The 27,068-nt window shown below is 44.0% G+C and overlaps 1 protein-coding gene across 6 annotated transcripts in view; it reads left to right on the top strand.

The window, feature by feature from the left end:
* The window catches only part of HTT (huntingtin), an 831,912-nt gene that overhangs the window by 769,599 nt on the left and 35,245 nt on the right, over positions 1–27,068 (top strand). For all 6 annotated transcript variants that reach the window (XM_033950363.1, XM_033950354.1, XM_033950401.1 and 3 more), the window contains 3 exons: positions 2,108–2,222; positions 15,921–16,134; positions 22,874–22,979. In XM_033950363.1, the coding sequence (XP_033806254.1) occupies positions 2,108–2,222; positions 15,921–16,134; positions 22,874–22,979 (435 nt within the window). The remainder of the gene's footprint in view (positions 1–2,107; positions 2,223–15,920; positions 16,135–22,873; positions 22,980–27,068) is intronic.

Below are 27,068 nucleotides of genomic sequence, written 5' to 3'. Positions count from 1 at the left end.
AGCCTCAAATGAATCCATGTAAAATTTTCTGTTAGATCTCTATTGGTTTGAGACCTAGAGGCTGTCGAATGTAGGTCACTCTCAGAGTACTGTTCTCAGCGTAATACAAAATGGCAAATTTGTCCAGCCACTACAGCCCAACAAAGTCTCAAAAAGAGCTGACATTTTGCAGTTTCATGCAACCCCTGGCACTAACTTCATGTGCAAAGTTTGGAATGTAATATTAGCAAAGTAGGAAAAAAATGTTGTAAAAGAAATGTAATGCCTACTTTGTGTTCTCATTGCTCCTGACCTGGGCAGGAAACTTTTTTTTTTTTTAATGGGCACAGGTGCTGTGTGTTACAGAAGCACAATATCTGCCCCATTTAAAAAAGAAGAAAGAAAAAGTCCCCGCCAGCCAATGACAGCCCTCCCTGATGACCCCCCAATGAATGCAGCACTAAGAATCTCTCCCCCCCCACACACACACACACTTCTCTAGTGAAACCAGGTAGGCCTGTCGGTGACACGGTTACTGACTAGTTTGCATGGGGTTGTAGCTAATTTGCATGGCCAGGTCGGAAAATGTACAATTGAGGGGGAAAACACACTGAGCCGTTTTGTGCAACGGGTTGACAAATGTGATCATCGCTAAAGCTGTCAAAATAGATTTAGCGATGATCGCTGTCTTTAGTGCATCTGAGCCTTAGTCCTTTGCATGCTGTTGACCTTGGTTGTAAGTGTAATTGGTAACTTGGTTGTATAAAGAACAGCAATGTTTGTAGGTAAACTATCTTGAGCCCCTTAGGAGTGAAGTTCATTACTGTTATGACTTGTGTGAAACTAACTCATTTGGAGTATGCACCCCTCCCCCATATTGGTCTATAAAAGTGCTGCATTGTCAAAGTATCTGTATTTTAGTGTATACTTTTCCATAGGTAGGCAGCTAAGAATAGCATATTAGTTTTGCAAAGTGTAAGTCTTTTGTAGGAACAAGTTCCAGGCAAAGTGCTTGCTTGGTACATTTTGGTATTTAAACAGTTTAATTGTATGGCAATAGTGTACCGTATTTTCACGCATATAACGCGCGCGTTATACACGATTTTACAAACCGTGCGCGTTATACGTGTGAGCACGTTTTACAACTTTTTTTTTCAATTCCGATCGGCAACCCCCCTGCATCCTCCCCCCCGCTCGCGTCACCCCCCCCCTCCCCCGCGATCCTACATCCCCCCCAGCACCGCAAAATATTTCTTACCCGATTGGGCACCGGCACCAATGCACAGGACGTGCCAGTGCCAGTGCCTGAAGATCCTTCCTCGTTGGTTTGGTTTGGGCTGGGCTGGGCTGGGCGGTGCGGTGCGGGAGAGATCCTCCTTCTTCCTGCGCCGGGCTGGACTAGGCTTTGAGCATTTGCGCATGCTCAAAGATAATCTCGGAGAGAGCGAGACCAGAAGGCTTTGAGCATGCGCAAATGCTCAAAGCCTAGTCCAGCCCGGCGCAGGAAGAAGGAGGACCTCTCCCGCACTGCACCGCTCAGCCCAGCCCAGCCCAGCCCAAACCAACGAGGGAGGATCTTCGGGCACTGGCACTGGCACATCCTGTGCATTGGTGCTGGTGCCGGTGCCCAATCGGGTAAGAGATGTTTTGCGGTGCTGGGGGGGATGTAGGATCGCGGGGGGGGAGGGGGTGACGCGAGCGGGGGGGGGGGATGCCGGTTCGCAGGGGGGATGCCGGATCAGATTGAAAAAAAAAATTGTAAAACGCAGGTAAGCGAGCGGGGGGGAGCATACCGGATCGGATTGAAAAAAAAAAGTAAAACGCGGGTAAGCGAGCGTGGGGGGAGGATGCCGGTTCGGAGTAGGCGGGAGGAGGTTTTAGCATGCGCGGTATACGTGTGTGCGCGCTATATTAAATTTTTTTAACATAAATTTGTGTTCCCCGTGCGCTATACCCGTGTGTGCGTTTTACACGGGTGCGCGGTATATGGGTGAAAATACGGTAGTCTATAAAAGCCTTCAATGCTTTGACTATCAATGTTTTTTAAAGACTATACATAAAATGCATTTTATTCTGCATGAAATTGTCTTATTAATGTATACATCAGCTGTTTTGCTCATATTTGCAGCTGTGTGAATGTGCATAACCTACAGCATGTCTTAGTAATGTGTGCTGCAGCGTTCTACTTGATAGAAAATTACCCCCTCGATGTAGGCCCAGAATTTACTGCTGGAATTATACAGGTATGTGTGGCAGAGATGTCAGGAAAAATTTATTTTGTTCAATGTGTCATATAATTCTCTATTAATTTTTTTTCCAGTACTGACTTTTTTACCCTCTGAGGATCACATGTATTAAAATCTGTTGGGGTTTTTTTTGGTTTTTTTAAATAGTATGCATTCAATTTTTAGCTCTTCGACCTTTGGTCTTTTGTTTGGTACATATTATTTAAACATCCAATTTCCCCCAACAGCTGCTCTCATAAAAGGGGATACATGGTAATAATCAGTGATTTATTTTTTTACACAGCTAGAAACAGAAAATTGTAGGACACAAGAGGTCGATCCACCATAGACATATTGGTTCCCTCTGCTCTTTTCTTGTCCTAGCTCAGCACTTTTTTTAGCATTGATTTATTGTCTTCTAGGGGACCTCCATGTACATTAACTTCCACTTAGGGAAGCAATATCTTTTTGCCATAATACTCTTTTACTGAGGAAGAAAAATTTTTATTTTATCTCATGAGACAGTGGCCCATTTATGCTATCTTGACTCCTCTTACTTTTTCATATTCCATTGTTCACTCGCAACATATACTGGCCCCATCAACAAGGTATGAAATACTTCTAATTTCTGTACCCAAGGATATGTGGAAGCAGGGATATCCCACTGCTGATCTACCTCCTAGAACAGCTGAAGGAATACAGAAATCCAGGAACTGGTTGCCATTATTCTCTCAATTAGACAATGAGCATATACATATGATGTGTACTCATTAATAGTATTTCCAGTGCAATAGATGAGGCATTCTAGACAATAGGGTTATTTCCCCATACTCGCATGCTCTGTGGAAGGAATCCACTCTGGGTTTTTCACTTTGCCTCTGTAGTACTTCACTGATCGGTTTAGGGCCCTATACAGTCTTTTCTTCTGCAAGCATGTCTGCAGCTGTGTGTTTTCTGCTCGCCCCATTTTATTGTTTTAAATTCAATGTAATGTCATCCCCTTTTTGGGTAATTTCATGTTTGAAGCAATTTTGGAGCTCTGCCTACTTGAGAATTTGCAGACTTTGGTCTGTAGCTGACAGGCTGATGATCCCTTTTTGGGTACCTGTTAGCCAGTCTGCATAGTTTTCCTTGGAGCTCAGGGCCATCCCTGAAGTAGTCTCACCTTCTGTTAAGCAGAGGTTGAGCACAAACTGTTAGGCACACTTAGGGGGCCCATCATTTTTTGACATCCCCCTCATCTATATGAAAAACATGATTCTTGTACAATCCCTCTGGAGGCTGAACTCAAGAGATCTTGTATGTCTGGTAGCTTCTACTGCAGGGCTACTAAAACTTGGTCCCTCCCCTTTGGGCTACCTGCTCGGGAGTTTCCTGTCATGCTCAGTTTTGTACTTCTGCATTGCTGAAATCAGTCTCTTCTGCTCATGATTTGTTTTGAATTCCTAGTCTTTTTTTATTTATTTTGCAGGTTTGCCCACGTGCTGCGGATTAACTCTGTGCGAGTGATCCTTCGGTGGGAAATCATAGACATTTTAAATTTTGTTTGCTTCTGGAGGGTGCTCTCTAGACAGCCTGCAGATTGGATCGGGTATCCAGGATCAGGAGCCATCTTTCTCCGGGTTTGTCCGCAAAGGGGTAGAGCACAGGTTGCTGCGATTCCGTGGAGGTACGCCGGGATCGGAACCGGATTGCGTGTCTTCCCTAATTTCCCTGAGGGTTCCTGCTGGTTGTGATCTGTGGTGAAAGGGAAGGTGAGGCTGTCAGAAGACCTGAAAATCCAGTTTAATCAGCTCCTGAGGTACTTATCTCCTTGCTTGTACTGTGTATTACAGGCTGCCATAGACTTTTATTGCAGCACATGTCTCTGTGGGGTCTGTAAGTCACAGAGTTTACCAATTTTTTGGGGTATTCAAATCGGGGTTTTGGGTGGTTTCCCTGCATACCCTGGTCCCCCTCCCCACCTGTAAAATTGTAAAATCACCGTTTTTCGCATTTTCCTGTGTTTTTAACGGGTGTTTTACAGGCAAAATTAGCACCCGCAGTGGCCATCTTGGATTTTCTTTAAAGTTTTTAGAAGCATATTTTTGGGTCTTAGAAGCTTCGTTTTTGCTCCAAACTTCACAGATGGCCAGCTCAGGACAGGATGGCATGGATTCATGCCGTAAATGTGGTGGATGGCTGATGGGTTAGCAGCCGTGTATTACGTGCGCCGCAGCCTGTGAGGAGCGTGAGCCGTATATGGATCCCACACTATCTTCCGGGGAGGACCTGCTTTCTTCCGATTCCACCGGAGACGCGATTTCAGCGTTCAGGATGCCAAATTTGGGCGAGGAGGGTGCCTCCGTGAAACATTCCAAATCTGAGTCCCGCAGATTGGCTCTGGCCGCCGGTGACTATTTTCTGCCAGAATTTGTGAATATGATATATCAGGCTTTCATGAGAAAGCGGGCTCTGTGTCTCCCTCTCAGACTTCGGTGGGGCAGTCTGTTCAGCCTTTGGATTCCAGCATGTCAAATTGCTCCTTTGCTGGTCCACCTGAAAGCCAGCGGCAACTTCCCGCTATTGCCTCGGTGCCTGTGTCAATTTCTGTGCCGTTGCTGTAGCACAGCTCTTCGGCGGGCTCCGCTGATGTAGCTAGCCTAGCGGATCTCGAGGATTCCCAGAACACTGATTTCCGCAATCTGGGAGCGGATCAGCCCGTGCGCAGGCTTTTTAAGTCCAGTCGCCTTCCTGATCTTATCTCTGAATCCCTGTGGACATGGAAACTTGATTCAGATTCGGCGGTTGAGGCAGAGTGTTCATCATGAGTTCTAAACCCCCCCCCCCTTTCCACTGCATTTCCGAATCATGCAGATTTGGTGGAAATGCTCTTGGAGGTTTGGGAGGCCTCAGAGGGTCCCCTGAAGTGTGCTAGGGCCATAACTAAATTGTATCCCATGGCATCGGAATTTTCCAAGCGCTTAGTCCCGCTGAGGGTGGATTAGGCAGTGGCTCAGGTCACTAAACGTACCTCTTTGCCCTCGGATGGAGGGGTTGTCTTGAAGAATGTCCAGGATCGAAGACTAGATTTTGTCATGAAGCATCTTTTTGATTCTGCTGCAACGGCCACTTCCTTTGTGGCCCAGGCATGTCATACTAAACTTCGTCAGGATCTTGAGGAGGTTGTCCTTCGAGATCTCAACTTCCTGGTTTCTAGAGTGAAATATTTGGCAGACGCACTCTATGATTTTTTGAAAGTTTTGCTAAGCTGGGAGCTTCTTCAGTTTTTGCTAGGAGAATGTTATAGATTCTTCATCTAAGGCTATGCTGAGCAAATTACCCTTCAAAGGTTTGCTCTTGTTTGGCCAGGGTTTGGATGACCTTATGGCAAGTGTGCAGGACTGTAAGCCTAAGGTGCTTCTTGGCTCTAGATCTCGTCCATCCAGGGAGACAGGACGACCAAATTTTCATTCCTTGTGGAGAACCTCGCAGTACGCCAGACCCCCTGCGGCAGGATAGCGTTTCGGAGCGCCCTACAGACCTCACTTTGGAGGTACAGTGCGTCAATAGCCTTCCAACTCTCAAGCTTCTGTCCCTTCCTAAAAAAAATTTTGACGCAAGGTCTCTGGCGAGGCCCCCCTGAATCGGGGGGTGGCTTTCGGCCTTCCTTTCAGAATGGCTAAAGATAACCTCGGACCAATGGGTCCTGGAGGTACTCAGGGACGGTCTTCGACTGCAGTTCCGGCTACCAGCGGACTTCTTCCTGTACTCTCCTGAGGGAAATCCAGACAGGGCCAGCAAGGTGCGCGCTATGGTGCACCGGTTACTGGATCTGGCAGCCATAGAGTGATTTTGAGGACTGTGCCTTCTTTTCTTCCGAAAGTGGTTTCCACTTTCCACATCAATCAGGACGTTCATTTGCCAGCCTTTATTCCTTCGGGTTCCAAGTCTTCGGACCTTGTTTTGTGGTCTCTGGATATACAGCGTCCCCTTTTGAGATATCTAGAGGCCGCTAACGACTTCCGTCTGTCAGACCATCTGTATGTCCTGGCGGTCCCCGCGCATTGGTGTCGGCCTGCTTCCAAGGCTAACATTTCACATTGGATACGTGCGGCCATTTCGTGCCCTATGTGGCAGCGGGGAAAAAGCCTTACCTTGGGGTGAAGGCTCACTCTACCAGAGGAATGGCTGAAGCTCATGCGGTCTCACCTGAGGAGATTTGTCAGGTGGCCACGTGAGCTTCCTTTCATACCTTTTCCAGGTTTTACCAGCTTGATGTGGCGGCTAAGGGTGATACGGCCGTTGGCGCTTCTGTTCTCGCAGCAGGCTCATCGGGCCCTCCCTGAGATTTGGGACTGCTTTGATACATCCCTCGAGTTCAGCCTCCACAGGGATTGTACAAGAATGAAAGATTAGGTTTCTTACCTCTGCTAATCTTCCTTCTAGTAAATCTCCTCTGGAGGCTGAACTCCTGCCCATCTTTTTTGTCCGATTTGCAGGTCACCTCTTCAGTAACTGGTAAGCTGGATTTTTGTCTTTGACCAGCCTCACTAAGAATTACATGCGTATTCCCTTTTGTAAGGCTTAAGGGTTGGTGTGGTTCCCAGGGGGGGGGGGGATGCCCCTTGTGATCTTCAGGCTGTGTCTATGTTCCATAAATTTCCTATGTTTTGCAGTTTTAAAATGTTCACATTCTATGTTTGATTACAGTTGGCTTTTTTTTGGCCGTGGTTTTTAGTGTAATAATTTCTTGAGCAGAATTGACTGGTAGCGGGAGTTCCCGTGTCCTCTTTCTTTTCCTGTTTCCTGTTGTCTTAGATCTACCTGGTTTTTCTACTAACTGAGCATGACAGGAAACTCCCGGTCAGGTAGCCCAAAGGGGAGGGATCAAGTTTTAGTAGCCCTGAAGCAGAAGCTACCAGACATACAAGATCCCTCGAGTTCAGCCTCCAGAGGAGATTTAGAAGAGGGAAGATTAGCAGAGATAAGAAACCTAATCTTTCATTTTTAGTAACAATCCATACATTGCACAAGAGTGTACCTAGGAAAAGGCAGCATCTTACATAATGAAGTGAGCAGTAAAACATCAAAACACCCATTGTAAAACAAGCCAGACTAGTACAGATTAATACTGCACAGTCAGTGCTAACAGAGAACCATGTCTTTCGTACACACAGAATATAGAAAACACCTTCACCCAGTATGGAATATGTAATCACAAACTAACTTCACTCCCCACTTTTACAAAACCATAGTGCGTTTTTAGCATCAGCCATGGCGGTAACAGCTCTGACGCTCATAGAATTCCTATGAGCATCAGAGCTGTTACCATCACGGCAGGTGGTATAAACTGCACTATGGTCTTGTAAAAAAGGGGTAAAATAGAAATATGTAGACAAAAGTTAAACTGAAACACCAAGAAGCTGGACTCTGCATACAAAGCAACACCACAGAAACAGTGATGCATGGCCCCTAATATTGTGCAAAATATAAAAATAGCAGATGTAAATTTGAAAAAAAACAGAGAAATAGCAATCATCACTTTACAATTTAACTAATAACCCCCACCCCCCCCTTTTATGAAGTTGCGTTAGGGGTTTTTATTGCAGGCTGTGGTGGTAAAAGCGCTGACGCTCATATGAATTTGCAGCATCGAAGCTTTTACTGCTGTGACCGGCGATAATGTGGCTTCATAACCCCCCACCACCCCCCTTTTATGACATGGGACATGGGTTTGCATTTCATTTTGGTCTTCCTAGATCTGTCTACCTCCCCCAATATAGTTGCTCAAACATATCTGATAAGGCAATTAGAGGAAATAAGTGCTGTAGTTGTTTTAGTACGGGTTTGTTCTTTTTTGGGAAAAATAAATGTTACACAGTAAAATGAATTCATCATTTCATTAGAGCATCAAGTGACCTGTGGTATTTCACAAAGATTATTCTTTCATCAATATAATTTACATATTAACTATTTCTGAACATTATTTTTTTAATATGAGAGAAACTGTGTTCTTTTCATAGATTTATATATTTTATTTTGCTATTTTAACTCATTCCTTTTCAGTAGTAGCTCAAGGCTAGTTCTTCCAGGTATGCTAGGTATTTCTCTGTCCTAGAGGGCTTTCAATCCAAGTTTGTACCTGAGACAGTAGAAGGTTAAACAACTTTCCTAAGATCATAGCAAGCATCAGGGATTTGAAAACTGTCTTTTATGGATTCAGCCCAACCACTAAACTGCTACTCCATTCCAAATGATGATCAGTTTATTGGTGCCAATTAATGATGACCAAGAAAAGACAATACAACATTTGGCTAATTGTTTGAGCAATATATGTAGTTAGAACAGAAGCCTTCTAAAACCCAAAGTTTTGAGGACAACAGGATGACATAATCTGATGGAGCCTACATGGGAATGCTCACCATCTTGTTTACAACAACTTTTTAGAGAGTTGCACTGCGCCTGCCATACCTTCCCATCTGTCATGGGACCTAGTCTCAAATATTTTGTGGAGCAGTTAGGCCTTACTTCAGTATCTCTCCTCAGCTGGCATCAAACAGCCTCTTTTACAAAGCTGCGCTAGTGGCCCCGAAGCCCATAGAGATTTAAAGGGCTTCGGGGCTGTTGCCACGCGGCTTTGTAAAAGAGGTCACAAGTTTGTCTCTATGACTAATCTTTTGAGCAAGATTTGCCTCTTTGGTGTCTATTAATCTTGTCATTGCTGTGTGCGTGTATGTCTGTACTTTCATTTTATAAAATATGCACTCATGGCATCTCTGCGCCTGGTGTGCCCAAATTATACTCTTAGGAATACTGGTACACAGTGGCCATGTATGTAACACAATAAATGACGGCAGAAAAAGACCCTCATGGTCCATCTAGTCTGTTCAACAAGGCAACCAGAGCCCCACCCACTACTGTGTAGGCCCAGGTCACCCTGTTTAAATGCTGTTTGTGAAATCACCACCATGCCAACCATATAGGCAGCCAAGTATGTATGCACCATCTTGTCAGTACACATTCTTATACATTTTTCTGCCAGCAAGCAAATTTATAAAAAAAAAAAATGTTTCCATTGAAAAGCTGTCTTTACATTTGGATAACCAAAAAGACTCAGATATTGTGAAAACCAACAGTACTAATAAAACACTTTCACAAAAGAAAGATGCACTATGTCACATAGTGTATTTAAAACACAGTACAGGCTGAGTGACCATTTTCAAATGGAGGAAAAAGCTTCAGACAAGGGCCCTCCCACCGCCACAGTGGATGTGAGAGATACGTTTAGCGTCCAATTTAAAGTTTGATCGGATACGTTACACCAGGGGTGCCCACACTTTTTGGGCTTGCGAGCTACTTTTAAAATGACCAAGTCAAAATGATCTACCAACAATAAAATTAAAAAAACACAAAGCACACTGTACGCAGAGAAAATGTTGATTATCATTTATATTTTTTTCAAAGAGATCAAGGCAGATGACTTTATGCAATGTCACTTCAGTAAGAACTATACAAAAATAGACAAATATACCCCCTCCCTTTTTACTAAACTGCGATAGCAGTTTTTAGCGCAGGGAGCTGTGCTGAATGCCCTATGCTGCTCTCGATGCTCATAGGCTCCCTGCGCTAAAAAACGCTATTGCAGTTTAGTAAAAGGGGGCCATAGTGCAAAATATAGACAGCAGATATAAATTCTCAAAATGGACACATTTTGATCACTAAATTGAAAATAAAATCATTTTTCCTACCTTTGTTGTCTGGTCATTATTCAAATCTTGTTGGTCCCAGGCTCTGGTTGTCTTCTGATAACTTGCTTGCCAGGGTCTCCTTTCTTCTTTCTCCGTGCTAACCATCCATCTTCTATCTCTGTCCTCCCCTTCCATTTCCCTTCCCTCCCTTGGAGTTGGCATCTTTCCTTTTTTTGTCTCCATCCACAGATCCAGCTTTTCTCAACTACCCTCCTATCCAGTATCTCTATCCCCCCTCCACACCATCCCTTATGTCTAACTTCTCTCCCTTTCTGTTCCTTCCCTCCCTAAATCCCATTGTCCACCATCTCTCTCCCACTTCTCTTTTTAGACCCATTATTTCTTCCCCCCCAAAGTCCGGCATATGCATGTCTGTTTGAACCCCCCTTCCCTCCCTCCCTTCTACACCAGGGCCCTCCCCCCCTGAAGGCCTGCACCGTCCCCCCTGAAGGCCTGCCCTCCCCCCCCCCCGGAAGGCCTGTGTGTTCTTCCATGACATCCCGTGCATCCCTTTACTTAATTTTAGCAGGGAGCAGCCTGCAGAGACGATCACCAGTACTTTAGCGATCCTTGCAGGTTGCCATAGGCCTCAGGAGCTGTCCCGCCCCTCCTCTGACATCAGATGTAGGATCGCGGCAGAGGATCATCTCTGCAGGCTGCTTCCTGCTACAATTAAGTAAAAGGATGCGCAGGAGGCCAGAGAGACAGCCGGACAGCAAAGAAAGGAAACTGCATGGCTCAGCGATCGACCGGGGTTGCCTGAGCGCTCAACCGGTCGATCGCGATTGAAGTATTGGGCACCCCTACATTACACCCTGAGGCAGCAGACTTGTGAAACGTTGGCCACCGTTGGTGTACCGATCAACAGAAGATAAGTTGGTTATTTTTTCATCTATCTGTAACATCTTCCAAACAAAGCATAACACAGCACAGTGCTTGTTTCATTTAAAGGAGGTTTTTTGCCAGTGAGGTGAACGCTTAACCACCACTATTCCACCATTGTGGAGGTGGGAGGGCCCTTGTCTGAGGCTTTTTCCTCCATTTGAAAATGGTCATTCAGCCTGTACTGTGTTATTAATACACCATGTAACATTTTACATTTGGATAAACCATTTATAAAATTACTCCTTCAATATCTTCATCAAATGATACTAGAATATTTTTCTTGTCTTATTTCAGTATGGGTCTACATTTTCAGCTAAAAATTCATCCTAATTTAGGAAATTAAAAATTAATGTTTATAAACTAGGACTATCATTCATTTGCCTACATTTGTAAGCCTAATGCTGAAAAATCAATATTCAGCTCCTAACCATTTCTCTGTCCTAAATCTGCCCCTTTTGCCAGACACTTTTTATGATCCTAAATTTAAGAGTTTAATGACATTATAACCACTAGTGAGTATAATTGATCAATGGCAAAATCCCAGTACTGGGCAGACTTGCACAGTCTGTATATGGCCGTTTGGGGGAGGATGGGCTGGGGAGGGCTTCAGTGGCTGGGAGGATGTAGATGGGCTCATAGAATTCTGAGCATCAGAGCTGCTACCACCATGGCTGGCGCTAAAAAACGCTCCACAGTTTTGTAAAAGAGGGGATAAAATAGAAATACATAGACAAAGGTTAAATTGAACCAGTAGGAAGCTGAACTATGCATACAGTGCACCACAGAAACAATGACACATGTCTCCTAAAGCAATAAATAAATATACATTTTTTTTCTACCTTTGTCTTCTGTAGTTTCTGCTTTCCTCATCTTCTTGTAACTCTCTTCCTTCCATCCACTGTCTGCTGTCTCTCTTCCCCTATATGGCATCTTCTCTCCTTCTATGCCCCTTCCAGAAACTGTATGCCTCCTCCTTCCATCTCTCCTTTCACCCCCATTGGTCTGGCATCTGTCTCCTCTCCTTCCCTCTCCCACACCTCTCCTCTGCAATCCCTTTCCCTTTTTTCCCTCATTTTCCTTTTCAATTTATTTTCTGCATCTGTCTAGATTACGTTCTTACTACCCTCTCATCAATGTCCTTTTTCACTGTCTACCTAAAGCTTGCCACCTCTTTCCCTCACCCCTCCAGTGTTTCCCTAACTCAATCCTTTCCTCCCCATCATGAGCCCTCCTTTTATTTATCCCCTCCTTCCATCATGTACCCTCTTTCTCCAACCCTTCCATCTAGTACCTTCTCCTCTCTCTGTCCACTTCCATCCAGCGTCTGCTCCCCTCTTTCTCTCCTCCCATTTCCTTCCTGCATTTGCTCCCTTATCTCTCCCATCTTTACTTCCATCCAGCATAGGCTCCCCATCCAATGTCTGCCCTTTCTCTTGCCATCCACCCCTCTTCAATCAGCATCTTCCCCCTTTCTTTTCCTCCAATATCCTTCCCCCTTATGTCTCTCCCCTTTCTCTGTACATCAATTCCATCAGCACCACTCTTCCATACCACCCTGCCCCCTTTCTTTCCCTCCCTTCATGCAGCAAGGTCCCACGATGACTGTAGCTGCCTGCTGCCAGTCCTCCCCATCCAACGTACTTGCTCTGGAGCGGACTCAGCAGCTGCATGCTAGAAGGTCCCGCGATGACTCGTCTGCTGGCTCTGCTCTGGAAGAAGTAAGTTACATCGGAGGGGGTGGACCCAGCAGATGCAGGGAGTTGTGGCAAAGTTCCGTAATGACTGCATCTGCCGGGTCTACCCCCTCCGACGTAACTTACTTCTTCTGGAGCAGAGCCAGCAGATGAGTCATCGGGGGACCTTCCTGCACGTCAGCGCGGCTGCCGACTCTACTGCAGAGAAAGTAAGTCAGACGTAATGTGACCATTTATTTTTTTCATCAAAAGGGGACATCTATTAATTGACTATGTATCCTTTCATTTCTTTCTTTCTGCACTTATGCCCAACAATTGTCCCTTTCTATTCCTTCTCTCCTTCCTTCCCATGTCCTTAGTACCCCCAGTGCCTCCTTCCTGTGTCCTTAGTGCCCTCAGTGCCTCCTTCTCATGTCCTTAATGCCCCCAGTGCCTCTGTCCTGTGTCCCTAGTGCCCCCAGTGCCTCCTTCCCGTGTCTATAGTGCCCCCAGTGCCCCCGTCCTGTGTCCTTAGTGCCTCCATCCTGTGTCTATAGTGCCTCCTTCCTGTGTCCATGGTGCCCCCAGTGCCTCCTTCCTGTGTCCATGGTGCCCCCAGTGCCTCCGTCCTGTGTCCATAGTGCCCCCAGTGCCTCCATCCTGTGTCCATAGTGCCCCCTTCCCGTGTCTTAGTGCCCCCAGTGCCTCCTTCTTATGTCCCCCGACAGCCTTCCAGATTTTGTCCACTGTCAAAGCCAGCCTGCCTACCTATCTCCCTCCCTGCCGCGCTAAAGCCAGCCAGCTTGCCTGCCTACATCCTTCCCTCCCTGCCGTGGAAAGAAAAAGCACCTCTCTCCTTCCTTTACCCCGTTCTGCGCCGTTGCAATCTTACCTCCCCGCTGCTGCTGCTGCTCATCGCCGACAAGAAGTCTTCTTTCCGACGTCAATTCTGACGTCAGAGAGGATGTTCCAGGCCAGTCAATCACTGCCTGGCTGGCCCGGAACGTCCTCTCTGACATCAGAATTGACGTCGGAAAGAAGACTTCTTGTCGGCGATTAGCAGCAGCAGCGGGGAGGTAAGACTGCAGCGGTGCAGACTGGGGGAAAGGAAGGGCAGGAGGACCCGGGTAGTAGGGCAGGAGGACCCGGACCTGGCCGGCTGTGCACCCCCCCCAAGCCGTGCACCCGGGGCGGACCGGTCCCCCCCCCCCTTGGTACACCACTGGAAGTAAGTTAAATTGGCCCTCTGAAAATTTACTATGGTCTTGTGCTAAATTTATACTGAAAATTTCACTATCCTCTTAAATTTAGATCAATTTAAGAGTACTGTATAACTCTCCAAATTGAAAGCATAAATTCTTTGACTATCAGGCTTTATATATTCTGGGGTGGATATTCAACTTAGTACAATTTATTTGAGATTCTGTAACTTCTCCTAGGCTGGCAACTAGTTTTTTAATGCAATTTTTTGTTCTTTGCCTTCATCATTCTAATTTGTTATATCTCATCTGTATTGCATGTACTAGCTCAGCTTGTTGTGAACCACCTAGAACTTTTTTGGTATAGCAGTATATAAGAATAAAATTATTATTATTATATGTTTTTTGTAATCTTGAGGAGTTATTATTTTATTATATTTTTTATTGAAATTTCAAATACTTTTTACATACATAATATATAAATCAGAAAAGGAATAACCATTACTAAACTTTATTATATTGTATTATTATAAAGTACTTATGTTAGCCAGTGTATAAAATAATAAGTACATTCAAGAGAGTCAACTTTGGGTATTCACAGTCACCACATATAACTACTATTGATTGATCCTTAGGAGCGCTCATTAGAGAGTTATTTTGTAAAGTGTGTTTTAACTTTTTTTCACCCATACTTAGATATACTTGTGCTTGATTAATAAGAGAAAAATTTTGTTGCTGTGACCACCTCTCAAACATTTGGCCTTCAGCCAGTGTTGAACCTTTGGCTGAGATTGAGAACGTGCAATTGTGGGTGAAGGCAGTTAACATCCTGCAGCCTGTTTCTATTGGTGCATGATTTTTATAATTGTTTCCAATGCAGTAGGATTTAAACCTTCTGTTAAAAAACAGATCCACACATACTACGTTTCAGCCATTTGGCTGGGATCTAGGTATAAGGTCTGAACTGTGAGCAGAGGTTGATTCTGTTAGCCATCCCCACAAAAAATAGTGTCCAAACACTTCACAATTTCAGTGAATCACTCAGTAATACCCAAATCAATAATAATAATAAAGTGAAAAGGAAAGGGGGGAAAAAGACCACTGATGCCAGGGATCTAGCAACTACGATCAGTACAATGCTTTCAAGTTGCAACCATTTAAAGGCTGACTTTAATCATTGATCAAAAAACCTCCCTCCTACCATTGGGCTAGGTTCACTAAGCTAACCGATCATGTACCGATCATTTTGCGAACCCTTAGCAACCAGATTTCCCTCCTGCAGTATTCACTAATCTGTGTAGCTTTAAACCCGCAGGCTCGCATTGAAGAGAAGGAGGGAAGAGGCTGCCGCCACCGCCGCATAGGAGCAGGAGAGTCGGGCCCCAAACATGCCTGCCCCGACTGCCTGTGCAAGCCCATGGTTTTAACCCAAAGCGGGTTAAACCCACGGGCTTGCAAAAGTTTAAAGTTAAAAAAAAAAGTTGCGGCTAGGACGGGTCCGATCGCCCCCGTCTGCATATTTTAGGTTAGTGAATTTGTTTGGACCTGCCTGAATCGGAAACAGATTGTTCCGATTCGGGCAGGTTAGTGAATCTAGCCCATTGTTCAGTAATCATCATAATGTCACTATGAATGTTCATTAACTGTCAATTCTCAAATTAATTCTGAATACCATATGGCAAAACGCAGCTTTTTAGCGTGCGCTAAACCCGCGCTATGCAGCTAGAACTAACGCCAGCGTCTAGCTCAGCCGGCAGTTTAGCACGCGCTATTACGTGCGTTAAACCACTAACACGGCTTCGTAAAAGGAGCCCTATGTTAAACAATAAAAGCAATAGGAGCCCGTTTCACCAATAGCTTATTCAGGGGAATGATTTCACCTGAAATAAACAGCTTAGTCTTGCCAGAGTTTAAACACTTTTAAAGGGCATGGTGTAATTGTTACAGAATGAGAGATTTTAATTCATAGTGTAAAATTTTTGCTGGATACTTGTACATGATTGGGTTTTTTTTAGTGTTTTCTGATTTGTTTTTAATTGTGATTTTATCTTATTTGTTGTATTGTAAGTTTCTTATGTGTATGTGTGATTTTTGCTCTTGCCCATAAATTGTTTGATAAAGTAGGATAGACATTTTTTAAAATAAATATCAACAAAATCTGAGTAAATTTTGTATAAACTGTTAATGAAATCTGCTATTCTAAGGTTTTTGGGTTTTTTTGTGGCTCAGATGTGCGGTGTGATGGTCTCTGGAAGTGAGGAATCCACACCCTCAATCATTTACCATTGTGTCCTGAGAGGCTTAGAACGTCTCCTCCTTTCAGAACAGCTTTCTAGGCTGGATGGGGAAGCATTAGTTAAGCTGAGTGTTGACAGAGTCAATATGCAAAGTCCCCACAGAGCTATGGCAGCACTTGGCTTAATGCTGACATGCATGTACACAGGTAAGATTTAATGCTTTATTTTATAAAGTATCAACAACCCACAATACAGTGCCAATATACCTCTAAAGTCTATACTTTCAGAAGTCTGATCTGTAAAAATATGCTTTCACCAGATTGTTAGCACTTAATTTGTCATTTGATCTGATACTTCTGTTTCATTATAGCAAAGATTTATCTTTCATTATCAATCCTTTTTTTGACATTTAAATTTACGTTTTTTTTAAGAAAGATTCTTAATTATAGAATGTATCTATTTCTCAAGAGTTAGGTGGGGACACAGACTCCAACATGTTTTGCCTCCTGGCTTTTTCAAGGAAGTCCCCTCCATTCACCACATTACTCCATCCCAATTGTCTTTTTCTTATTCAATACTTCTTTTTTTTTTTTTTTTAAGTTAGCATGTTTGCTAACAAAAACTCACACAACTCCCCACTGAGATCATGGCTGCATGTTGACCTTGTACTCCATCTGCACCTTCTGCCTTGGGCTCAGCACAGCATGAAAACCAGGTGAGCACAAAATGTGCACAGCCCTTCCCCAACTATTTGGGTGGCTTATGCCCCAGACCCAGTAAATTGGGTCAGCTCTCCTCATGCACATGCAACCAACCATTGCTTTGCTCCTTCCCACCCAGGGAGCCCTATGGCTGCAAGCAAGAAAAGCAAGAAAATTTAAACAGGCAAGTCTGCCATGACCCTCACTACATTACAGCCTCCAGGTCTCTGAAACCAGAGGTCAGCAGTGGCGCAAAATACTGTCAGCAATAAGGGAAAGCACAGATTACTTTCAGGAAGCTGCTCCAAAGCTTCACTACAGGTGATCTTTTCTCAGTGTACAATCACATGACAAAGAAAAAGGGAATGAGCAGATATGGCCCAGCTAATTTTTATTCCAACAAGAGCCACTGCCACCCTCAGCCATTTCATTAATTACATTACATTATTGTTTATATACCGCATAACCTTACAGTTCTATATGGTTCACAATCAAAAGAAGCTAAGACAATCTCAGGAAATACAGCTTAACAAATTATCCAGTTCTAATTTTGTAAAAATTTATCAAATAAATGTGTTTTCATATAGGACACAGCGTTGACTAATCTGATTGCTGCCTGAAAAAAGAATAGCCTATCAAATTATCTCTTGTATCGTCAGTTCTTAACAGAAGGAAAGGAAAAAAATGTCGGAATACGTTGTGAACATTTAGATGTAGTAAGTACAAAATGATCCAATAAATAGTCAGCTGTAAGACCGAACAACACTTTATGACACAATAATCCGAACTTTAAAATAACCTTCGCCTCAATTGGAAGCCAGTGCAGCCTACGATAAAAAGGAGTGACGTGATCTGATTTTTTTCAAGTTAAAAATCAACCTTACGGCCGTATTCTGGATCAGTCACAATCTGTGGAAATTACTCTTAAGGCCAGCATAGTAGATAATATTACAATAATCCAGAGAGCTGAAAATCAGAGATTGCACCAGCAATTTAAAGGCGGGAAAATTAAAATAAGCTCTTATAGTACGTAGTTTCCAAAGTGTGTAAAACATTTCCGAACCAACTGGTTAGTGTGTTCTTTAATGCTGAATTTGAGCACAATTCTTTGTCTTTCAATATTTGTGGAACAGATCATTTAAGTCTGGCTGGCATCAGCCTCAGATTCCACTATTTTTGCCCAAGGAAACATCTTTACAGCCATCTTGCGTTTTCATCTTATTTCTATTTAAGCACCCCATGTGTCTATCTCATGCATTTTTTAATTCATTCACAGTTTTAGACTCTCTGGGAAGGACATTCCATGCATCCACCACTCTCTGTAAAAAAAAAGTATTTGCTGACATTACTCCTGAGTCTACCTTCCTGCAACCTCCATTCATGTCCTCTAGTTCTACCACCTCTAATTTTTATTTTTTTTAATTATTTATATTCCGCATATCATACAATTCTATGAGGATTAGAAATTATTCAGTTACTCAAGCATTTTTCCCTATCTGACTCACACTCTATTTAATGTACTTGACGCACTGGGGGATTAAGTGACTTGCCCAAGATGTTGCTGGAAGATGATTGAATATTAATACCTTTCAGGTACTTAAATGTCTGTATCATATCACCTCTCTCTTTTCTTTTTCCAATGTATACATATTCAAGTCCTCCAGTCTCTTATACATCTTAAGGCACAAACCCTGTACCATTTTTGTCACCTTCAGAACTATCTCAAGTCTTTTTACAACCTTGTAGAGATACAGCCTCCCAAACTGGACACAGTATTCCAAGTGGGGCCTCACCAACCACTTGTACAGGGGCATCACCACCTCCTTTCTTCTGCTGGTTACACTTCTTTATGTAGCCTAGCATTCTTTAGGCAACAGCCACTGCCTTGTCACATTGTTTTGTCACCTTGAGATCTTCAGACACCATCACTCCAAGTGCTCTTTCCTAATCCGTGCCTGTCAGTCTCTCACCCCCTAGCACATACTGTTCGCTTGAATTTCTGCACCCCAAGTGCATCATCTCATTTTGTCCACACCATCCAGAGAACCCACTCTGTTGCAGACCTTGGTGTCATCCACAAAAGGCAAACTTTTCCTTCCAAAACTTCAGCAATGTCGCTCACACATATGTTGAATAGGATCGATCTCAGTACAAATCCCTGAGGCACTCCATTACTTACAATTCTATCCAGACTGATAACTAAGTTGCAATATATTATATCAATAAGCAAAGAGGCACAGGATCCTACAAGCTTTGCAGGAACTCTATGCATCTGATATCTTGTGTTGGTCATTCTTGTACAAATTCAAGCAGCTTATCTTCTGGGTGAATACAACCAGCTTGCAGACTCCTTCAGCCACAAGCTAGACCCACATGAATGGTCATTTCTCCTGAAGGCACTAATCTCCCCTTTTCCACTGGTAGAGCCACCCAGACATTGATATCTTCACTGCTCTAGAAAATACTACATGTCTCACCTTCTGCTTCATTCTTGAAGAGTTGCACACAATTGTTTTGTCATACCTTTGACACGGGGCCTCCTATAAATGTTCCCCTCTTTTTTGCTGCTGACCACTGAAAACTCATCAAGTCAGAGCATATCTCATCCTCATAGCCCCTTGGTAGCCCAGACATGTGTGTTACTCATTCCTCCTCCCGGTACACTTCCCACTTCAGTATTCCTAATTCAGTGACAGATTTTACCTCTTCGCCCCAGACATTCTCTCTGACTGTGTAATACTTGAGCTGAACTATCTTGGCAATTACTCCAGAAGTCAAGGAAGTTCTCTTATCAGCTCATAATCCTTCTATTCAATGATCTTACCCCTTCAAATGGACTGGCTTTACATCCTGGGCAGAGTCTTTGTGATCAATCCCTTTTCCTGCCCTGTACAACAGATCCTCTAATATCTTTTGTATTTTTCACAGAAAGGTCTCAAAACCACATCTATCTGTTTTCATCTGGCAGTGATCGCAGCCTATCACAACTAATTGGACAATAAATCAATCTCAATGCATCTATTCATCTTCAACTTCCTGAAAGGGCTTGCAAATATTCAGCCTTTCATTTGGCACCCACCACTGCCACAACCTCAACATCCCCCTCATTGCACTAATGCAACCTCTCTTTAAGCTCTTTGGCATGGCCATTCTTAAGCTTCTTACTTGGAATTAAATATTCCTGATAGCCATCACATCAACTAGATGAATCAGCAAATTAGAATCACAGGTTGCCTATCCATCATATAACCAGTTGTCCCATAACAGAGTAGCTGTGTGCACACATTCAAAGTTGCTCCCTAAAGTTATGTCTAAGCTAAACCATTATGCTTCCTTTCTTCTTTTGAAACATTTAACACTTTGGAGTGCAAATGGGCTCTTTGTTACATTCAACCCAGTAACCCAGGCTTGCTGCCTCCAAGCAAACCTTATCCTCATGAATATCAGACTGCTTAACCTGCTGCCATCAATCCCCATTAGATCACCCTTTCAGGATCAGCACTCACCATCTCAAAGCCATAGCTATACCTCTCCTGGATGTCTGCAGACCCACCACCTGTTTATCAGTGCATATATTCACAAGACACTACTACTTAGACTCACCATTCACTCAAGACACTGACATCGGTCAAGCAGTTCTCCCTAACTTGTTCGCATATTAACCACACTTCTTCTCGCTTCTTCCTGATCATTAGAGACATATCTAACTTTCAACAACCACAACCGTGGCCAAAAGCTAGGGAATCACCAGTAGTGCGCCTGCATATCCCTGCTTGTTTGTGGGAAAAGCAATATTCCTTACCTGTAACAAGTTGAATTTCGAATTGAACACAAAATTTTGACTATTATACATCACGTACTCTATGGAGAGGCACCATGGTATTTGACCCAAGCTTTGAGAAAATACGTGCCAAATCAGGCTTTACAATCAGAATCTGCAATTGAACTAACCATGAAAAATAATCACGATGTGCACTACAGAAAAACTTGTATGGAAGCTGTTTCTGTGGCAGGTCCAAGGCTATGGAATTAAATGAAAGGTTCACTGAGATTGTGCAGAGACTGTAAGTCTTTTAAAAAAATCTCTGAAGGCATAACTATTTGTAAGAGCATTCCATAATTGAGCAGATGTCAATAACTTTCCTATGAAGACTGAATCTAAGATGGTAGTTTGATGTAGTTTAGTGTATAATATGTTTTGTTTCCCACTTAGTATATAAGCGGGATATAAATTTTTAAAAATAAATAAATAGACAGACAGACAGTAGGAGAATGCAGCTACACTATTCTACCCATCCTACCTTGCTGAAGGGCCATGCATCAAACTAACTTTAGTAGCCTACTAACCAACCATTAGCAGAAGCTTTGAGACAATCTGGCCTCTGTACCTTACTTCTATTCTACCATGGAAATTCCTACACACACACAAACTTAATACCAGGGTAGATTTGATTTAAATCATGCCTGCAAAAGATTCAAACTGTAGTCTTAGCTAGTGGAGAGAGCTCTAGTATGTCACCACTTATTCCCCTGCTGTCTATAGAGAACATCCATTATAGGTAAGCAATTTTGCTTTCTCAAGGGCCAGTGCAGAAAGCTACCATGGGCTACAGTGTACCCTTAATGAGCAGTTTACTTGCTCATTAATAGTCATTGTATGCTACAAAGGCTTTTGCCCTGCCACAATAAGACATCAAGACTCAGCACATTAAAATGCATGCAAAATAGCTGATTAAAGCTGCCCCGCAGCATGCAAGGCTATGTGCTGATATCTACCACAGGAGCTCAAAGCCAGAAACATACTACCAGGTCTGAGTCTGGCATTGAGCTCTTGTGATCAGCCCTGGCACTGGGACCCAGATTGGAAAACCTTTCTCCTTCCCTCCTGACAACTAACCATAAATGTAGTGGCTAGAATGTCTTATGGGCCTGAGTCCTCTTCTCTAAGGCTCATAAGCACATCCACAGGATTACTTAAGATATCTGTGTGATAGTCTATGAACCTTTTCCATACCAGATGCTGTTGTTCTAGAGACAGGTACTGTTTTATTCTTATTTTTAGGGGGTGTGAGTCCACCAAAACCCTACATTACTATCATATAAGTGTCACCTGCAGTCATAAGGGCTATTGGGGTGGAAGACAGGTGGGTATAGTAGGTTTGGGGGGAAGTTTGGAGGGATCACCTTAAATTATAAGGGTTTTTTGGTGAGATATGCATCTGACATCCTTTATGTGAAGTTCACAGCAGTGCCCTCTTAAGGTGTCCCACTGCTCTATTGTGATGTCTGTGTGGCTGTCCAATACAGTGTTTGCTCCTCCCACATCTAAATGGTGCCTATTTAAACATTTCTGACTTGGACTGTTTTTTGGTCGAAAATGGTGAATAAAGTTAGGTGTCCTGGTGGCCTAGATGTCCTAGCGGCCAAGATGTCCAAGTAGGCAATTTTTTTAATTTTTTGGGTGTTCTGTTCAAAATGGCCATTTCTCCACCTCCAACTTTGGACATTTTGCAAAAAATGTCCAAAGTTGGACTTAGATGTCCTATCGAAAATGGCCCTCCACATCTTTTGAGATGTGTTGACCAGATTTGCACACAATATTCAGTCGTACCATGGAGTAATAGACATTATAATAACCTCGGTTTTGTTTTTCATTCCTTTCCTAATAATTCCTAACATTCTATTTGCTTTCTTAATCACTGTTGCACCTCATTTGTCAACAGCCCCAGCACAGACCCTTGGGGAGCCCCACTATTTACCCTTCTCTATTGAGATTATTGATATTGTTGAAATTAAGGGCTCCTTTTATGAAGGCTCGTTAGGGCCTTAATGCGCACAATAGCGCACGCTAGCCGCTACCACCTCCTCTTGAGCAGGCGGTAGTTTTTCAGCTAGCGCGCACTAATCCGGTGCGTGCGCTAAAAATGCTAGCGCACTTTTGTAAAAGAAGCCCTAAGATTAAACTCTAAATTTAATGTGTTGTTTATATTTTTAAACAAACTTGAGAGGTTTGTAGATGATGAAAGAAGAGGGCAGGACAAGCATTTGGACATTTGGAAGTGGCACAGGCCTGCATGGAAGTGAGATGCAGAAAGTAGGGAAGAGAGAGAACTATTTGGGTATGGTTAATTATTAATGTGCCAGATAGGGGCAGGGAGTTAGGTGCAAAATGTTCTAATAAACAAGTCCTAATATCAAATATGAATTCATGTCTTGCATTGCTGACCACCTGCTTTCTATCCAGGAAAGGAAAAGATCAGCCCAGGTCGAACTTCAGATGTGAATGCCACAGTTCCAGACAGTGAGTCTGTTATTGTTGCTATGGAACGTGTATCTGTTCTTTTTGACAGGTAAATTAAAATTTCCTTTTATTTATATATGGTTCCAAAAGCTCATGTCACTGCACAGAGTTCTATTAAATGGTATACTTCACCGGAAATGAAAGATAAGACTTTAAACATGACAATAACAACAATGAAATTCTCTCAGAGATAATATCAAAAGTAGTGCCATAAAATATTTAGCATTGCATTTAAGCAAAAATATTTATGTGGACTGTACCACTGTCATTGGACTATATCCTGATTGCTGCGATTTGGGTGATTTTCTGATCTTAATTATTATGCCCTGAAAATATATCTATATATGTTCTTATGTTCTTATATGAGGGTAAATCATAAAGTAAAGGCAAAATACATTTTTTTTAAATGGGTCAGATATTTTGTGTATATTACACACGCAAAATATCTTGCCAATTAAAAAGAAAAAAGCCCTCCCTCCCCCTGAAGAAAAAGTCAAGAGGGATTCCCACTCCTTCCTACTCCCCGACAAAAAAAAAACACAAAATGGCAAGAGGGATTACCATTCCCTCCTGCTGGCAAATACCTCCCCCCATCCCTGAAAAAACCCAGCAGTAGGGATACCCACTCACTCCTGCCACTGACCCATGACCCCCTCTCCCCGACCCCCCTCCCTGTACCTCAAAAAGTTGGGAGCAGGAGGGTTGCTCAGTCCCTCTTCTTCCGTAGGCCTCCTGGATGCAACTGGACCTTAGACCCCTCCCCAAGCATCATATGATGCACCGGGATGGGGCCTAAGGCCCTGATTGCTCAGACTCCTCCCTTGTGAGAGGCCTGAGGCGCCTGAGCCAATCGGGGACTTCCTTATGGAGCAGCCTGAGGAAGTCCCTGATTGGCCAAAGCAATGGCCAATCAGAGATTTCCTTAGGCTCAACACTAAGGAAGTCTCTGATTGGCTCAGGTGCCTCAGGTACCTGAGCCAATCAGGGCCTTAGGCCCCTCCCCGTGCATCACATGATGCACTGGGGCAGGGCCTAAGGTTCAGTCATGTCCAACAGGCCTATGGAGCAGGAACAGCACCCACTCCCTGCCAGCAAATACCGCCCTCCACCCCTGAAAATACCTGGCAGAAGGGATGCCCACTCCCTCCTGCCACTAACCCCGTACCCCCGCTCTCCTCCCCCTCCCTGTACTTCAAAAAGTTGGGAGCAGGAGTGTTGCTCAGTCCCTCCTGCTCCGTAGGCTTCCTGGATGTGACCGGGCTTTAGGTCTCTCCCCATGCATCATATGATGCACCGGGATGGGGCCTAAGACCCTGATTGCTCAGGCACCTTGGGCTCATCCCATGGGAGGGGCCTGAGGCGCCTGAGCCAATCAGGGACTTCCTTATGCTCAACACTAAGGAAGTCCCTGATTTGCTCAGGTGCCTCAGGCTCCTCTCAAGGAAGGAGCCCAAGGTGCCTGAGCCAATCAGGGTCTTAGGCCCATCCCCATGCATCACATGATATAGGGCCTAAGACTCAGTCACATCCAAGAGGCCTACGGAGCAGGAAGGGACTGAGCACCCCTCCTGCTCCCAGCTTTTTGAAGTAAGGGGAGGGGAGTGGGCATCCGGGGTCAGTGGCAGGAGGGAGGGGGCATCACTCCTGCTGGATTTTTTGGGGGGTGATGGGAGGTATTTGCCGGCAGGAGGAGGTCGGCATCCCTCCTGCCTTTTTGTTCAGGGGGTTCAGGGCTTTTTTTTCTCTCTCTTTTTTTTTTTTTTTAATTGGCCAGATATTTTGCGTGTGTAACGCACGCAAAATATCAGTACCATTAAAAAATAAAAATTAAAAAACAGGCAGACCTGTCGATAGCACAGTTACTAATAGGTCTGCAGCAGTAAAACCCGATGCAAAATAGTCAAGCAATTGTTAGTGAATCAATCGCTTGGCTATTTTGCATGGGGTTTTACTAATTTGCATGGGTGGATCAGAGAGGAGATTGATCAGGCAGCAGTTTAGTGAATCGGTTCAGGGTTGGGGAACGATCACAAAACCATTGGAAGGTTTAGTGAATCTTGCCCATTATTCCTTACATTTAAGGTGCAATTGAGTCATTCGTCTGCATTCATCAATAGGCTCTTGACACCATATACCACATCTAGAGCACTTATATCCACCCAACAATACCTTCTTTCCACTCCTTCCATGCGCCAAATAGTATACACCACCAGAAAAATATTTTTTTCTGTTGTAGCACCAATGTTGTGGAACTCTCTTCCCATTAACGTGAGACAAGAATGTTGTCTCTCAAAGTTTAAATCAGGCCTTAAAACTTTTCTTTTCAAAGACACTTTTGGCACCTAAATTACGACACTTTCATCAAAATCTTATTAAAATTTTGTTCTCTTCTCTCCTTTCTTCATCTGTCTTCACTTCTCCTTTTATTCTCTTCTTTTTCAATCTCTTGTTACCCACCCTTCTGGTCTGCTCCTTTCCCCTTTCCTTTTATTTTATGATGTATCCTCTGTTTTTCCCTTTTGGGTCAAGTATGTCTGTCCATTGTTTTTAACAAACCTTGTGCGTCTCCCCTATTTTATTTATACAGTATTTTTTAAAGATTTTTGTAAAATTTGTATGGAAACCGCTTGGCTTCAATAAGCGGTATATCAAATATAATGCAACTTTAACTCAGTTCTTCTGGTTGTCAGGCCACTGCACTATCAGGATACTCCTCCATGAAGGCAGTTTGATGATATATAGTAGAGAATGACACGGTGGTTGTTACCCGCAGCTAGCCGCGAGTAGCCACGGGTAACCCGCCGAAACGTGGAAGAAAAAATAGTGGCCTCTGCGGGGATGGGGACAAGGCCATTCACCGCCCCGTGGAGCGGTGAATGGACTTGTCTCTGCAGTGAGGCAATCAAGGATTGCGCAGTCCCCACCCGCCCTATCGCAGCATTCTGCCATCTCCCTCTCTCCACCTCACCTTAGATGTAGAGCACTGTTCTTTAACCGCCGGTCCGCAGGAAATTTCTGCCGGTCTGCGCAGGGCCGGCAAGATTAAGGAACAGGTGTAAAAAAAAAAAAAAAGCCTCCTTCCATTTCCCCTGCTCTTACCGCCCTGCTGCAGTTGCTAAAGCCGACAGGAAGTCTTTCCGACGTCTGGGCCCAGAACGTCCTCTCCGACGTCAGAATTGACGTCGGAAAGACTTCCTGTCGGCTTTAGCAACTGCAGCATGGCGGTAAGAGCAGGGGAAAGGAAGGAGGGAGGCTTTTTTTTTTTGAGCGGCAGGGAGGCAGCAGGCTGGCTATGGCTAGGGAGAGAGGGAGAGAGGTAGACAGGCAGGCAGGCAGGATTCGGGGGTGGGGGTGGGACAAAGTGTGGAAGGCAGTGAGAGGGACATAGGAAGGAGGCACTAGGGGCACTAAAGACATGGGAAGGATGCACTGGGGGCACTAAAGACAGGAAGGGGCACTAAGGATATGGGAAGGAGGCACTGGGGCACTAAAGACAGGAAGGGGCACTAAGGATATGGGAAGGAGGCACTGGGGGCACTAAAGATAGGAAGGGGCACTAAGGACATGGGAAGGAGGCACTGGGGGCACTAAAGACATGGGAAGGAGGCACTGGGGGCACTAAAAGCATGGGAAGGAGGCAATGGGGGCACTAAAGACATGGGAAGGAGGCACCGGGGGCACTAAGGACATAGGAAGGAAAGAGGGAGGGAATAGAAAGGGACAATTCTTGGGCCTGAGTGCAGAAAGAAAGGATACACAGACAGAAGGAAACGCAACCAGAGACTCATGAAATCAATCACCAGACAGCAAAGGTAGGAAAAATTATTTTATTTTCAATTTAGTGATCAAAACGTGTCAGTTTTGAGAATTTATATCTGCTGTCTATATTTTGCACTATATTTGTCTATTTTTCTATAGTTACTGAGGTGACGGAGCTCGCGGGGTTTTTAAATTTTAGTCCTAGTAGTTTGCCAGTCCACAAAATAATTATTTTATTTCTGCCGGTCCATGGGTGTAAAAAGGTTGAAAAACACTGATGTAGAGTATGACGGCTTTCTTTTTCGCCCAGCCGCATGCGTTCAAAAAGCCGCGCACACGCAGCTGCTCAAGTTGATCAATCTTCTCCTCTCCTGCAACT

Source organism: Geotrypetes seraphini, chromosome 1 (genome assembly GCF_902459505.1).
Source record: "Geotrypetes seraphini chromosome 1, aGeoSer1.1, whole genome shotgun sequence".
Taxonomy (NCBI): Eukaryota; Metazoa; Chordata; class Amphibia; order Gymnophiona; family Dermophiidae; genus Geotrypetes; species Geotrypetes seraphini.
The sequence above is the reverse complement of the archived record's forward strand: the minus strand, read 5'-3'. Positions and strand labels throughout refer to the sequence as shown.